Below are 17,200 nucleotides of genomic sequence, written 5' to 3' on the forward strand. Positions count from 1 at the left end.
GCCAATTTGCAACTTTTTAAATCCCTTTACATCAGTTTTTCTGTCCATTTCTGCCACTTTAAACCCATTTTTTCCACTTTTTAATTCTATTTCACCATATTTCTGCATATTTCTTCCCATTTTTAAAGCATTTTCTGCCTGTTTTTGCCACTTTACACCTATTTATGCCTCTGTTAACCCATTTTGCCAGAATAGACCCCTGTTCCCCACTTTTTATTGCCCAGTTTTGCCAATTTTGACCTCATTTCACGTTCACATTTTTTGCCAATTTTTTTTTTTTTTTGTCTCTGTTTACTCATTATTACCACTTTTATTTATGTCAGCATGTGCAAACAGCCACCTCATTTTGGAGCTGGAAATGTGTGTCAAGCTATTATTGGGGTCTGATGTTGAAATTGTTTATTTGTGCAACTTATTTTACCTATTTTAATCACAGTTTTACTTTTTTTTTTTTTAAACCTTTTCTTCATTTATTTTTCCCTCAAATTCGGGCATCTTTAATCACATTATTGTCATATTTTGCCAATTTTTGCCACTGTGATCCATTTTCACCTCATTTTTACTCTATGTTGACCATTTTTTACCTCTTTTGAAAACTTTTTCCACCACTGTTTTTGCACGGATATGCCACTTTTAACCAGTTTTTACCACTTGCCAACTATTGCCTCTGTTAACCCATTTTAATTACTATTAACCCCTTTTTTGCCACTATTATTGCCCATTTTTACCCATTTTACCTGAATTACAGTCATTGTTACACCCATGTGTCGCTTTAACCCATGTTTGTCATTTACGACCAATTTTTTTTATCACATTTTGCCTCATTTTACCCATTTTAATTCTGTTTCAAGATTAGATTTTGAAGGCTTTATACTATAACATAATATTCATTCCCATATATTTTGCTTTGAAATGAGTGGATATTATTCAAATAAAAAAGATGTAGTTATCACGGCCTAACTTTACAATGGACTATGATTTTGCTGGCCTCCATGGGCCACCCATGTGGCTTGGCCCCCAAAAGCTCACCCCTTAATCCTCCCTTATGGATGGCCTTCGTCTTAATTGATCAGTTTCTGAAATAACTCATAATTTTGCAACTTTATCATAGGTTATTAGGAAGAGTATTCGTATAGCTTCATTTACCGTGTTTATGCTAACAAAAAAGGGTTAAAGTTGAGGTCATTGTTTGGCTAGAGTTCATCCATCCATCCATTTTCTACACAGCTGATTTTAGGATTTTCTTAGCTAGTGTTTTCTCTGTATAATGTCCAAATCAGTCAATATTTTTGGTCAGCATCAATAAAAAAATATTCTTAATGGTACACGTCTTAAAAAGCCCTTATCAGTAGTTTTACATTTCTCTACTGAAACATTGATTGTATCAACTCACAGTCAATGGAAACTCCCTCCTCTGCTTTGCTGAGCACTCAGGTTTGTTGTTTTCCAGGAAAATGACTACATTTAACAGGAAGTGGGGTTAATCTCGCTGTCAGTGGCAACTGCAGCATGTTTAGAATAAACAGAAGAAAACAATTGTAAGCATGAACTGCAAAAGCCACCACATCTGAGCTCAGAAAGACAAAGTTGGTACCTCAAAGTCGGCACCAATTTAGCAACAAAGAGGTCATTGAATAGAAGAAGTGCTGATTCTTCTGTTTCGAGATCATTCAGTGACGTTAGTGAAAGTGCTGACTTTGTTCAGGCCTTAGTGAGGGTTTGTTATGATGTTTGAGTATCTGGAGGTATGCCCGTCTGTGCCTCTGGTATCTGCCGTGTCATTACATCATTACTTCTGGTTTTTGTCACACAGACGGGCAGTGCATTACTCTGCTCAGAGGGCTGGATCAGTCATAATCGTGTTAAACAGCTGTGCTTGAGCCATATCTAAAGAGTGTCATGCATTTTTCTTCTTATCTAGTCACTGCCTCAGTTTTCTTCATCTATCTTCTCCACACAGGTCTTCTAATATCCGTCCAGGCCAGTTTGGGTACGGCAGAGTCCCGTTCTCTCTGCCTCTTCATCGCCCTAATCGTCAGGCCCGCCACACTGCTAATGGCACTGAAGCTGCAACATCAGGGCCTGAACTTGCACATGAAGACGCCACAGAGACCGCCAAAAGAGAGGAAGAGGAGAATAAAAATGTCCGAGAGGAAAGAGAGGCAGAGAGGAGCCAAGAGGAAATCACTCCTGAGGAGTCTCCCACAACCACCACCACAACCACTAACCCACACCGCCATTATCCCAGACCGTCCCATCCCAACACAGATCACAGTAGAGCAAGGGAGCGAGCGCAACCCTCTCACTCCTTCTCCAGACCCTCGGTCAGCCGCCACCGCTTCGACTGGCACTCCGTCACTGCCCCGCCTCCTCCTGTCCCCCCTCTCTCCCGTCCGAACTCCCCTGATGCTTCACCTTTCTCCACCTCTCTACACCGTTCCTCTGGCGTGCACAGAGACAGGGACCTCCACACGGGCTTCAGCCCCCAGGCACCACCCACAGGGAACATCTACCCACTGCAGCACCCACACATGCCACACATGGGGGTCGAATCAGGCAGGGATGGAGGAAGAGGGGTTCCACTGGTGTACAGATGCTCTGGACCGGAGAAGGAGTATCGCAGGTGCTTCTCAACGGTAAGAAAACCCCAGAAAGAAAGGAAATATTCCACTAAATTTACACACTAACACCCTTTAAATAACCAGCTCCTTCATGAGGATTACCTCAGCTTTAGTCATCCTACTGTCATGCTTGATTTAGATGCTCGGCATGTGTTGAAGGGAGCTGTTAGGCAGCCATTAACGGAGGAGCTGAAGGTCAGCAGAGTTTATTTGATAGGTAGATCATTTCCCTCTCCGACACTGGCTGCTTGTCTTTGAGTACTTGCCTGGAAACTTACTCCAAGTGCCTTCAAGGCTTGTGTGTTTATCGGTCCAAAACCAGAATACACACTTACCTTTTAATGCTGTACACGTGCCTTTTTGCACGTTTGTTTGTTCAGGGTCTTTGTGTCTGATTGCACGTATGTGTGAGCTTTTGTGAGAGTTGATTTAATGTCTGGCTCGAAGGCCTGCAGTGATGATTGGGGTTGCGACCTGCTTCATGTCCCTCAGTGGGAGCAGGATCAGTAGTAAAGTTTTTGTACGTGCTGCCAAGAAGAACAGTCTGAGACACAAACAGGCCTGTGATTGGCTGACTCGCCCTCCACACACGCAGGTGAGAAAATGAGGTCATCCTCGCAGTAACTCAGATTTAACTCAATTAAAAAACAAAAGTAAGTGAATATGGAGGATAAAGACTTTATTTTATTTAAAGATTATCACCATCATCTTTGAGAAAATGCTTCATCAATATTCAGTCTTTATGAGTGGGAATACTTTTAGAATGAAAAACAGTCATTTTTAGCCGTCCCCTGTCCTGGCACACACATTTCAACTCACAGCTGCTTAAGCCCAGAAGAATCACTCTTGGCTAGGCTGCACATTTTCCATCATTTGCTTTTCAGCAAACTTCTACAGCGTTCCTATCATTCAAACATCAATAAATCAATTTCCCTTTTTTCTGCTGAGAGTGACAATGTGTGGAAAGTCACATATTTCAGCTGTATTGTATTTGCTTTCCAACTGGACACACAGTCTGTAATACCTAGAGCTCGAGCACTCCACTTTTATTGATAAATGTGTAAAATAAGGCGTTGTACCCTCACTTTTTTTTGTAAAATGTAACTGCTAGCCCATTGGTAGGCACGGTAGCCTTTAAATCCAAACTCATGATGTATTCTGAAATTTTAAACAACCCACTGCTAAAGTTTGGTAAATTTAAAAGTGCATTGTAGCTTTCTGGCTAATTTCACCCTCACGCCCTTAAACTACATAGCATGTAAAAACCTGCATATGAAAGGTCTGTGCAGGGGTAGTACTCCTGATGCTGCAGCTGTTCAATGAGCTACACATGAAGACAGTGGGGCAAAACCCTTGAGATCCTTGCTGCCAGATGAGGAGGAAATCCCTCAACAAGCGTTGATCAGGTTGGTTGCTAGACTGTTCCAGCTCAACCTGAGGCAGGCTTTCCAGATCATTGCTTGGAACTTGACCTCTCTTCAGGAGTACTCTAATACCTGCGATGTCAAGGGAGATGGCTTGGCTTGGGATTGCTGTCGCTGCCTTAGCTGAGGTGAGGTACACTTGTACTTGCGAGGCTAGTGTGGGTGGATACACCTACTGCTGGTCCGGCCACTGATGATGTCAAAGGTAAGGCCTGCCAATGAGCGTTTACTCTACGTGAAACTGACCCATTCATTTGGTTCAGTCTAGTTCATCATAGTCTACACTCCAACAGGGGTAAGTGAACTCTCTGCAAAGGAAGTGTTCTATACCAGGCTCAGCTCAGTAGTAGATTTGGTCCCCAGGGGTGATGCCTTGACCATTTTTGGTGGCTTTAATGCTACCACTGGCTCTGGCAGGGAGGACTGCCAGGTATGTGTTGGTCTACATGGCCCCTCAATCCTCCTTGACTTTGCCAGCAGTTGGAGAATGAGGATTGCTGAGACATGGTTCCAGAGACCTGATTTTTGCCACTGTGCATTAGAGTATTCAAATGATGGTGTCACAGAGAAGGAGATTGACCATGTACTTGTAGGCAGACGCTGGAGGCTGCTCAGGGACTGCAGAGTTTTCAGGAGTGCCCAGTCCTTTAGTGGTGACTATCAGTTTCTGGTTGCAACCCTGAAATTGTGACTGAGATGCCCCAGGACGGCTGACTCTGGTTGAATCCAATTGGATGTTGGTCGCCTTGAGGACGTTGCACAGGTGTATGTTGCTGGCCTCTTGGCCACTTGGAACACCAGATGTCTCTCAAGATCCTGAGACTCTCTGGTCGGACTTCAGGTCTGGTACCCTGGCTGCTGCAAGTGAATGCATTCCAAGGTTGTCAAGAAGGAGGAGGGGCTCATCCCCAAAGCAGAGAAGGCTCTGCTCAATAGTAGCTCCCTGGGTCTCATATAGATATATACATTTAAGACAATGAGTATTCAAAACAATGGAATTAGTTCAGCAGCAATTCAAAATCCATAGTAGCATTAATCTGAATATGAGGGTGCAACAAGCTCGTGCTATAAAGGAGGTGGCTAGGGGGGAGGAGGTGAAGCTTTTCCAGCAGCAGCAGCGTGGTGCATCAGCATTGATGCAAGCAGGGATTAGTGAGAAGGATGTCATATTTAAATGGACTGCTTTATTGAGAAAAAAGCTGTGATTGGCTGTGAGAGGTGGGAGGCAGTAATTCGTATTAGCTGGCTGTCAGCTGATCATGGCTGGGTGTATGGCTACAGTGTCCTGCATGAACTAATGCTACAGTGTCCTGCATGAACTAATGCTAAGTTTCTAAGAGTCTATGGGGACACTTTTGTAAAGTTTGGTGAAGATCCCTTGAATTACACCTGAGATATCACGATCCCAGCCCTGATGGGCTTATAAAATGCAGTACTAACAGTATTGTTCATATTCATGCTAAATCAATCCCACATGTGTGAGAAATCACATGGATGGATTGGCAGACGAATGAAATGATAAATATAGGCAAAGACCTACAGAGTCCGTTTTTAAATTTGACCAAGGGGACAAAAATACCCAGAGTGACATGTGAGCGGGATGTTAATGCCATGCAGCAGACCACTTCAAGCTGCTTTAAGTGAGAGCGTATGGGTAGATGATAAGATTGGACTTGAACACACCTACACTCTTGAGCATTTTCACTCTCTAAAGTTAATTCCACAACCGGCTCTCCTCAAGTGGAAGTAGACTCTTAAATCCAGGGCTGGGTTGGCACTCTTGTGCTCTTGACTTTCTTCTGTTAAGATAATTTGGCTGCTTTCATCCTCTCTCTTCCTCTCTCTCTCTCTTTGTGCCTGTGTGTGTTAGTCCCCATGTTAAAACAGATTTAGTTGCTGGAAGGATACTTGCTGTATTTGTGTGCGTGTGCCAGTAAAGCTAATAGCAGTCCTGTGATGGCTGAGCCTGACTCATTGGGTTACATATTTACTCGACATCAGCCTCTCCTGCAGCTTTGTTTGCTCCTGCAGATTGTCGACCCACATTTGCTTTAAAAAAAAGAAAACACTTTAAGTGCCGATGAATTCAGGACTTTGCCCAGGCTTGAATGTAATGTATGCATGTGTGATTGAGCCAGACTGAGTGTGACACATCCTATTATCTGTTAGGTGTGTTTGCCATAACATACTGTGCCTGAGGCCCACTGCAAGTATGATTAGCTGTGTGTTTTTCTTTACTATTACATAGAACCGCGAGAGGGACCGAGGAAATGAGGAGGGCAGGAGGGGAGAAGAGTATGGAGGGGTCTGAAGGGGGGTGAAGGAAGTGACGCAGCAAAGTGGTAGTGAATGAGAGCACTGTTTTTAGAAAAATCTGCACACAGTAGCAGGAGGGTAAGCTAAAGAGTAAGGGGAGAGAAAAGGTGAGGAAGTGGAAGAAGAAATAGAGATAAGGTCAGTTAGGGTGAGTAAGGAGGGAAGAAAACGAAGAGAAGAGTACAAAAGTCAGGGGCAACAACAGATGGACTGTGATGGAGAGGAATAGATTCAGCAGGAAGTTTGTGACAGAGGAAGGGAGAGATTCATGGAAAAGCCTGCATGTGTGTGCTTTGTGTGTGTGTGTGTGTGTGAGAGAGAGAGTGGAAGAAGAGTAGGAGTTATTCTGTCAGATGGGAAGGGGAGGAAAAGATGGAATTCAAGATGAAGCTTCAAAAACAAGATTCAAGGCGTTTATTGTCATTCCAGCTTAGCACATATGTGACATTCTTGAAGCTGTCGTTTTAAGACAAATAATCATGCATATATTAAAATAAAATGAGAACTAGAGCTTGGTGGTTACAGTGCCTATAACATAATCACCCACTGGATATTTCAAATTATGTCAATTAAATGAAAATATGTAATGTAAAATACGTGATTACATTAATATTCTCCCCCACTCTACTGGCCAAAGGAGTTGCAATCCTTCCAGCAAATCTGTTTCATCATAGGGGAAGTATACACAGTTAACGGACAGTGAAAGTGCAGTGGTGGGTCAAGTAGAAGGACCAGGGACATGTTGGACCATCCTTTCGCATCCAAAATGTATTGAGTATCTTGGAGTCAGAGTGAACATTTGTGCAAAGTTTAAGGAAAATCCCTCAAAGCATTCTTGAGATATGACCTTCACAATAAGGGATAAATATTAGGCGAAATGACCTTGACCTTTGACCCTACAAAATCTAATCATGTCAGCCTTGAGTGAGAGTAGACCAAGCGGCAACCTCCGGTCCTGAAAAAATGAAGCCGATGCAGAAGTGCAAAAAATTGCAATACCGCCAGTGTCCACTTGAGGCTGGCTACAGGAACACTGGAAGTCCCATCTGAATTTTGACCACAAACCCTAAAAACATGCATGTCTAATTTTGATTGACAGATAGCTCAACAGGCAGACGCTGCCTCCAGAAGGCTGGCTTTAGTGCTAGCTTAGCTGACAGGAAGTTGAGCTCAGTGGGTGGGCTTTTGTCTGCTGTTAGGTTGATCCAAAGTTCGGTTGAGACAGCAATTTCAATATGGAGGCCGCCATGGACTGGCTTCAAAAGCTGTTTGAGTCCGCCAGTTTTAAGCAGACGACTGTAAGACGGCATTGTCCTGTTCTTTCTACAGACTATGGATTAGACATTTATGGAAAAGTTGAAGAAAATCCTTTAAAGCATTCCTGAGCAGTCACAAAAAATGAATGAACATAAGGTCGGATGACCTTGACCTTTGACCTCTCAGCATTTAGCCAGTATAACTTAAAGTTGATATTTTACCTTTGAGGTGTACTAAGTTTATCTTTGAGTCAGAGTGGACAATATTGCAACTTTAAAGAGAATCGTCAAACATTCTTGAAATATCAAATTCAAAACCATTCAAAACCTCGTAGACAATTACCTTGACCCCCAACCTTTGACATCCAAAATCTAACAAGTTTTTTCCTGAGTCAGAGTGTTCATTCATGTAAAAAGTTGAAGAAAATCCCTCAAAGCCTTCCTGAAATATTGTGGTCACATAAATGGCCCAAATGGCAATAATCTACAAAGGAAATGATCAGAATAGTTTATCTTCTAAAGAACTAAATATCTTAAACCAAACTCAAATAACCCAGAACCAACCAGAAATAACCAGCCCTTTCAAGCGTAGCTCTATGTAAGTTATTATCCCTTACACCACAATCTTCAAAATACAGAGTTACACATCAGATTTAGGCAGACACCCCAAAGAAATGCCCACATTTCTTCCTGTCCTCTGCCCTCTGATGTCTTTTGATAGCCCTTTCAGTATTCCCGCTCCCCTCGCTTCCTTTATATATCCTCTTCTGCAGCAAGTATTTACCAAGAATCTCTAGCATTGCATGTATCTACAACTAATGTGGTAATATCAGAAGCATGAGGATTTGAGATGCACGTAGGCAACCATTAATCCAATTTTTATAGTCTGAGTTTGATGAAATCAATTAAAACATTCTGGATACTGCTTTCTTTATGTGGCTATCCTCAGCTACAGGCTGCTGCCATGGCTCAGAGCTTAATACGGAGGACATGATGAGCAATATGTCGCAACAAATACATCAACTGTTGCACACATGCCACAGGACTTTAAAAGAAACCTTTTGTGCGATTTTAAACCTTAAGATGCCTTTCTTGTCACACCACTTACATACACTGGGATACAACTCCAGCTTCACCTTTGGCAATGCCCTGTCATGTTAGACCCAAAAACAGTATTTTAGATTAAAGCCTTTCTGCTCAAATATAATGTGAGTTCCCTGGAGAACTAGTCCTTATTTCCACTCTTCCAATCTCTGTGTTTGTTGATCTGTTTGTTCTCATCTTGATACATCAGGGCCAGTGGTGCAGTGCAGGGAATACATGGGTGTAACGAGCATACCCAGTTATTTTTCAGTCTCCATAGAGCAGGGGTGTCCAAACTTTATCCATCTGTAGCCACATACAGAAATGTATAAGGATGGTGGGGCCCCCGTCATATACCTCCCCTTGATATTAAAGTAAGGAAAAACCAATCTACTGTAGATCAAAATATGCTCAGTGATTTGACATGCTTCAAAGGCTAGTTGATGGCTGACAAGGCAAATAGCCAATAATTTCTAAGGATTTGGGGGGTGGGGCAATCACATATCAGCTCTGGCTCCGCCCCTGGAACATAATTGGTGCTACTATTTGCTGCTATAATCCAGTAGGGCGTTATAAATCAAGATATCTTTATTATTTAGTCCTTAAAAGACCAGCATAAAAACTGTCGTCAAAATGTTTGTTCACAGTGTTAGTATGGTAGCACTGCCTTGTGCTGAAACTTAGCAGAATAGTCAAGCACAAGTTTCATGCTCTGCAGAGGGCCATATTTGATCTAATTTAAATAATTTTTTTGGGGGGGGGCACTACACCACTGACAAGGGGTGATTTTAACTTACTGCAGTGAGAGATTAAATGTGACTGGATGACTTTTTAACCCTGGGCTCTGCCTCACAGGCTACATGCTGCAATTAAAGAAACTGTTTTGCCATTTTGGGTTTAAACTATTAACTTGAAAAAAGAAGATTTAAAAATAAGCATTTTCTCTTTATGACATGTATGACAAGTGATGAAAAGTCCCCAAATGTTGTGATGTGCTGTAAAGCCAGAATGGTACCAAATGAAGAGCCATTTTGGAGCCAAAAGATCAGCTCTTATTACTGAGCCTAAACAACTGATCCAGGTCTCTTAAAAGAGCCAGAATTCCCAACACTTCGAGCGAGGCTGAAGTGACACTGGCTGTTTATGCAAGCAAGATCAGGGTTTACTGTAACAAACTGTGCTGAGTTTTATTGAACCTAACCATACTGCTGAGTGGAAATCTCTAGATTTCTGTTCATTAACTTACTGATAAATAAACCAGTTGTGCATCCTATAAATTAGTTAAATTCTTGTAGACACCCTCACTGCTAACCAAAGTCGTCTTGAAGTTTTTGATTTGGATTAAAGAATACTAACCAGTTTGTTTGTATTCTGTTACATTACAGTTTGATATAAACACAAGAAACCTTGACCTCACTGATGCAGCCACCTCTACCACCAAACCTTTGCCCCAGAGCCAACAGCTTATTAAAAAATTAAATTCTTGTGTTAAAACAGACTACTGATGTGTTTTGCTGCCACCTGAGGAGTTTTTATTGTGTCTTTTGAGCACGCTTTCGTTCCCTCAGGCTGCTGCAGCGAGATTCAGATGATCTAATTACAGTATGTCATTACTCAGAGGTTTTAAAGCAGGAAATATATTATTCCAACTATCATCACTGAGCCACACTCCTCTGCTTTAATGAGTGTTTGCAACCACACTCGGTGTTGTTCGCATGAAGCGACAAACAGGCCCAGATGTGTTGGTTTATTAAACTCAGACACACACGCACACAATAAACCACAATGACTCATTCACACTGATCTGAACTTGATTTGCTCTGCTGCTTTAACAAGCAGCAGTACCTGTTTCTCTACAAAAACCAGGTACCTCTGCTTGTTAAAGTCTGTTTAGATCAGCTCCTGTGTGTGCCCAGATTCCCTCCTATAATGCTTTCATGTTTTTTGTTTAATTCTGCTTTTCCTCATCTTCCAGCCCTCTCTCATTCCTCAAATCTTATCCCGGTTTAAATTCAGGATATGGCATTTACATGCACACAGAAAAATCTAGTTATTTATATCCAGATACCAGTTTCTGATGACTTCATTGCACAGATGTGTGTGATGTTTATTTTTACAATACAAATGCTGACATTTTGAAATCTCCACCGTGCATGTTGGGAAATCTTCATTCTGTATTGTGTTCACCACAGACTAGAACAGGCCTTCATGTCAGCGGGTTCTCCTGTCTACACTTCCAAAGGCATTTTATTTCATTACTGAAGGACAAAACTCAGTCTTTGTCACTCTGGAAGCAAGACACTCTTGTTTGACCCCATCTCTGCTTGTTTTGATGAGGCTGAGGCGATGCCTGCTCTGGTAGTCAGCAGCTGTCAGAAAAGGGGTGTAGCACTCAAATTCCATATACTCCGTCTGTGAAACTATCCAAATACAAAGCACACCCAGGAGCAAATTGCTCCCTTTCTACGTAATCAATCTTTGCAATTCCAATGCGCCATTTGTGGGCCGTCACGACACATGCCACTCCACTCTGCTGTGCTCGGAAATGCAGCAGAAGCTGTTGCCAAAACACGCCAACACATGTCAGTTAGATTGAACCCAAAGCTGGGCACACTCTACAAGATATCCGGGCCGATTATAGACCAGATTTCCACCTTCTGACCAAAGTCAGCAAACGCCTGATTATCGCATTGTTCCAAAGAATATCTAGACAGGCTTCCTGGGGTGTTGAGATATTTAACACATGATCCACTCGGAAGACAATATGAGCCACTTCAACTTGAGATTGTAAATACTGAACATGTTCAGTATTTACAATCAGAAATCTTGTTGTGTGGGGAAAACACGGAGGACAGCCAAACAGGCATTAGCAGGATTGTTACATGAACGGAGCAAAAGTCAATCAGGAAGCTAGCTGAAGCACAACAAACACAGCCATGGCAACGATAGTAACTGTGAAGCATAAATTTAGATGGATTTCATTAATAGAGGGCCAACTTGTTGATTTGTGGAAGCAGCACAAGTGTTTATGTAACATGTACTGTAAAATATGTCACAGTCAAGTTGACAAGGAGGGCAGTGAATCAGAATTGCTACTGCAATAGATGTAGCAGGAAGCTAACAGCTAGCCACATTACTCCTGTTTAATCTAAGGTTACAATTGATGTGCAAGATTTGAAGTTCTAACGGTGGTAACTCTGTGTTAGTTTGTGGTGTGCTTCGTTGGTCATCCCGTTGCACACCACACACTATAGAAACAAAACAGTAAAACATCTGGCTGTATGGACTTCTGGATGTAATTCTTACCACTATATGGACATTACATCACAGCCAGGGACCCAGGTCACAGGTCATCAGTCTGTCAGAGGGTCACAGAGGCAACACAATGAAGAAAAGTACATTCAGTCAGGATCATTTTATTAAGAAACACACATGAATTGTGGTTGTAAGTGCGAGCCTACATGGAAAGCATCAAGCAGGAACAGCGCTGACAAGCACTGGCATTGATTAAGTCAGAGCAGATTAAAGGAGGAGCTGGGGTGGAGGAGGGATGCAAAAAGCAGCTTGCAGAGGGAGTAGCAAACCATAGCCAGGCAGCAGCAGTTTAAATATGGCAGCATGAGTGTGTTAAGCCAATAGCATATTTAGAAGTGAGTCAGCTGGTTGTCAAATGATGGGACCTTGGGATCAGCTGATCTCAGTCATATGGCAGTGCTTGATTCTGGGGCCTACCTGAGTTAATAAAATATGCTCAGTTTTTGAAGATGGAAAACCACAGGATTTTATATGAAACTACACATCCTTTCTGGATTACATAAAAACATACTGCTGTTTGCTGATTAACGTCAGTTAATAGAAGTTGTCTTCAGTTGTTAGTCATTTTAGTTACAATCAAGCATGAGAGGCAACAATATGACAAACACTGAAGAACAAAAAATTGTTCTTTAGTGGCAGCACATGCATCAAAGTCATTTTATCTATCAGATATTTGGTTGGTTTGGACATTACATTCAACCGGTTGAGACAAAAGATGTACCTTACATCAACCAAACAGTAGTAAAACTTCAGTAATGAGCTAGCTAGTTTTAAAATAGCTAGTTTAGTGGTAAAACAACAAGACTGTGGTTTTTAAACCTCACTTCACAGCTTTAATGCTAAGCTAAGCTAACCAAACCTTGCAAAGCAGATTGATACGCCCGTTTCCGTGTTTCTTACTGGCGAATCCATCTTGCAAAGCTCCCATCTGAACTGTTTGGGCCCGGTTAGAAAGTGACAGGACCAACCAGCATCAAGGGGCAGTATTTTCGGGCGCGGAAGCGTCATGACATATGCAAGCAGTGACGAGAGGCCGATGCAGTTATAATGGAAGAGATTAGCATGGATGCTGCTAAAGCGCCAGTTTTTTCAGAACTTGACGACATTTCTTCGTTAAAAGAAGAACACAGAACAGCATTGAGTTATTTTCTTTTCAAAAACAACAGTAGTCGTGTAGTGACGTCTACAGTTGTCATGGTTCATGTAATGTGGTTCTGTCTACAGTCTATGGGCACACCTCGGTAGTAGCTACATCATGTATTTTGTTGCTCTGATTGGCCTGTAAAGATGTGACAGAACGTTCATCCAGTCACCCTCCGAGTTTTTATTCGAATGCTCTGCCCTTTCCCAAACGCTGTCTATGAGTGGCGTGACAGGTTAAAGCTAACCAGCGTTTGAGTATTGCCCTTTATTAAAGAAAGATATGTCAGAGTAGTATAACTGTCCTCTGTCTCTCAGTAAGAAAATTATGTTTTTCCCAAAATGTCAAACCTTTCCTTCAACCATGAAAGCCTGGTTTTAGTCTCCTCTTCATTACTGTAACTGCAGCAATAAGCAGCAGACTGATAACATTAGACATGGCAGAAAATCATAAACACCCTGAAAGTATTACAACATCATGGACTAAGCATCCCATATAACAAAGCTGAAAAATCTGACCTAGAAAACAACATACCTGACCTTATACAAAAACTTTCTAAATCCATAAAGATAAATAAGCTAAAATACTCAAAAACATCTGTAGTCAGAGCTCGGAGCAACACAGTTTCAAACTTTTGGAATGGTGGTTCCACTTGCAGAAGATTTCCGGGCAGAGGAAGCAGCATTACTGTAAACAGTAAAAGCTCTTCAAAATAGTTCAGTGCAGACATTTGGAGCTGTTTTTACTAAAGATGTACTAGGAAAATGGAGCATTTCTGTTCACACCATCCCCCCTCTGTCACAGCTATGTATTATTATAAAAATATGTGCTAAAAGGAAATTAACAGGGTATAAAAGAAGTGGTGTGAATCTGAAGAGTTGCTACAAGGCAAGCCGAACAAGAAACGCTGTCACTTTAAGTGGTTTTGAAAAGCTGATTTAATTTATTGACATTGTGTCGACTGTGGTTACCTGTTCTTTTGTTTTCACTAAACAGTTTAACTGTTTTCAGGCTTAAGCTCAAATATTTCCTCATATTTTGTCTCACACAGCACGGGGCCTCCTCTTTCTGATGTTGCCTTGTTGTTGATAGATGAGCTGCGTTTCCTCTGAGGGACTCCTGCCTCCCCCCCTCACAACCCCCCTCCCTGGGGGTCAAGGCTGAGACCTGGGTGTTACTTTGCAAAGCACCGACACACGGCCTCGGTCACACGATTAGCCGGAGAATGTTAATCGCTGAGGACAAACACATACGTGACCGTGCTCACACATATTAACGCATGTCATGGATTTGTGTAGGTGTGTGTGTTGGGTGCAGTGATTAGCCCCGGCAGTGTGGAGCGTGTTGATTTATGGCCACAGGAGCCGCCGGTCACTCTCTTTGTCTGTGCAGTGTTGCAGTAATGCTTGAGGAATGACCGGCCAGTTTTAACCTGTATGTGTGAGTGCAGCGGCGTGGTCGGCTGTGCAGGCACGGACTTGCACGGAAAAAAAAGCAGTCTGAGGGGATGACGCCGACGTGTCACCTGGGCTTTCCCTGCGGAAACACATGTGGTGAAAGGTTCCCGCTTAACTCTTAATCTGTCCCTCCTTGAAACTCATTAGTCTTGTGTGGGTCGCTCTGTGTGTTTGCGTTTCACGTCACAGTGTTATGTGTGATCTGGACCTTAGCTGGTGTGTCTGTGCAGAAAAAATCTGTGAGCCTCCAGGCAGAACCCCCCCACAGTCCTCCTGTTATATACTGCACAGAAAGCTTTCCTCTCCAGCCCCCCTCCCTGCTAGTAAAACACATCTATAACTTTCTCTGCTCCCGTATAAAAACACAGAGTGTCTCTCTTTCAACAGCTGGATTCACTTTTCTTTCACCTGCTCTCCACTGCGATCACTCTTTCACCCTTTCACCCTGTCAGTCAGTTGCTCTGAAGCTGCCAGCTTCATTTATGTTTACCTTTGGATAAACACACCTTAAGTGGATTTGACTTCTTTTTCTTAGGTTATATTTAAAGAAAATTTGTGATTGCAGTTTAGGAAAATCCTGGTTTAAAACAACTTGGGGCTTAGTGCGACAGTGTGAGTCATCATTTTATGAACGCTTTCACTCTTGATTCAGGAAAATTTATTGAAAATTTCAGGACAGTCCGCTGAAATCTTCCTGAGTTGCTCTTTCACACATGTTCCTCGCAGTGCGGGATTTTTACTGTCTGAATGGAGGTTTTTGGGGCACGCTAAAGCTTCAAAAGGACACTATGGAAGCCACAGTGTAATGCTTGCATTCAGCTTTCACACGTCTGCTCACACTAACTTCACGGGAGTTTTTACTGGAAGGCTGGAAGGAAAACTGTCTGGATAGAAGCAGGGTGAAATATTTAGCTATTTGGGTTCACACGTATAGTTAACCCTGAAAATTTACAAAAGTAATGAAGCACCAGAGTTAACTAAATTATGCTATCAGGATTTTTTTTCTATTACATCATTGATGCATGAAGTGGGGGATCAATAAATCGGCCTTTATTTATACTCAAAATTATGCAGGGGGCAACTCTCATTTACAATTATGTTGAGTCAGTTACAGAAGACAGTAGGAGATATAAAAAGAAAAAAAATGAGGTCTGAATCTTGGCATGCTTCATATACTGCGTTCCAAATTATTATGCAAATTGGATTTTAGTGTCATTAACATTCAATTTTTTGTTCTTCAGTTAAACTCATGGATGGTGTTGTGACTCAGGGCTCTCTGGATACTGAGATCAATCTCAGACACCTGTGATAATTAGTTTGCCAGATGAGCCCAATTACAGGAAAACTACTTAAGAAGGATGTTCCACATTATTAAGCAGGCCACAGCAATATGGGAAAGAAAAAGGATCTCTCTGCTGCCGAAAAGTGTCAAATAGTGCAATGCCTTGGACAAGGAATGAAAACATTCAATATTTCATGAAAACAGATGGGTTCATCCAGATAAAGGCATAATGAGGAAGGTTTCTGCCAGATAAATTCATCAGATTAAGAGAGCAGTTGCTATAAAGGTATTTAATACTGCTGGTGCCTCTGGAGTCCCACCAACCTCAAGGTGTAGGATCCTCCAGAGGCTTGCAGTCATGTATAAACCTACTATTCAGCCACCTCTAACCAATGCTCACAAGCAGAAATGGTTGCAGTGGGCCCAGAAATACATGAAGACTCATTTTCAAACAGTCTTGTTTACTGATGAGTGCTGTGAAACCCTGGATGGTCCAGATGGATGGAGTAGTGGATTCTTGGTGGTAGGCCCCTTTAGGGTCCCTGAAGGTGTGAAAATGACCTCGGCAAAGTATATAGAGTTTCTGACTGACCACTTTCCTCCATGGTACAAAAAGAAGAGCAGTGCCTTCTGTAGCAAAATTTTCTTCATGCATGAAAATGCACCTTCTCATGCTGCAAAGAATCCCTCTGAGTCATTGGCTGCTATGGGCATAAAAGGAGAGAAACTCATGGTGACCTCAACCCTGTTGAGAACCTTTGGAGCATCCTCAAGCTAAAGACCTATGAGGGTGGGAGGCAGTTCACATCAAAACAGCAGCTCTGGGAGCATATTCTGACATCCTACAAAGAAATTCAAGCAGAGACTCTCCAAAAACTCACAAGTTAAATGGATGCAGGATTTGTGAAGGTCATATTAAAGAAGGGCTCCTCTGTTAACATGTAACTTGGCCTGTTAAAATGTTTTTGATTCAAATACCTTTTGATTTCCGTTAATACGCCCCCCTAATGCTGCAAATTCAACATATTACCATTTTACGTTCTTTTCAACCTATAAAATGTTTTGAAACTCTGTTGTGCGTAATAATGTGGAACAGTGCATTTTTATTTTTTTATTTATTAGAAAAATAGTTATCACTGGGAGGTTTGTTTATTTGAATTTGAATTATGCTTTCAGAGAAAATCAGAGAAAAATATAGTTTGCATAATAACTTGCAACGCAATGTAAATGTAATGATGCCAGTGAGAATCTCATCTCACCCGGAGAGATGACCATCCAACTGTATGGTATAAAATACAATGATGT

At 42.0% G+C, this 17,200-nt stretch overlaps 1 protein-coding gene across 1 annotated transcript in view; it reads left to right on the forward strand.

The window, feature by feature from the left end:
- The window catches only part of adamtsl4 (ADAMTS-like 4), a 65,573-nt gene that overhangs the window by 10,406 nt on the left and 37,967 nt on the right, over positions 1-17,200 (forward strand). Inside the window, exon 4 of the mRNA XM_041792999.1 lies at positions 1,961-2,636. Within this exon, the coding sequence (XP_041648933.1) occupies positions 1,961-2,636 (676 nt within the window). The remainder of the gene's footprint in view (positions 1-1,960; positions 2,637-17,200) is intronic.

Source organism: Cheilinus undulatus, linkage group 8 (assembly GCF_018320785.1).
Source record: "Cheilinus undulatus linkage group 8, ASM1832078v1, whole genome shotgun sequence".
Lineage (NCBI taxonomy): Eukaryota > Metazoa > Chordata > Actinopteri > Labriformes > Labridae > Cheilinus > Cheilinus undulatus.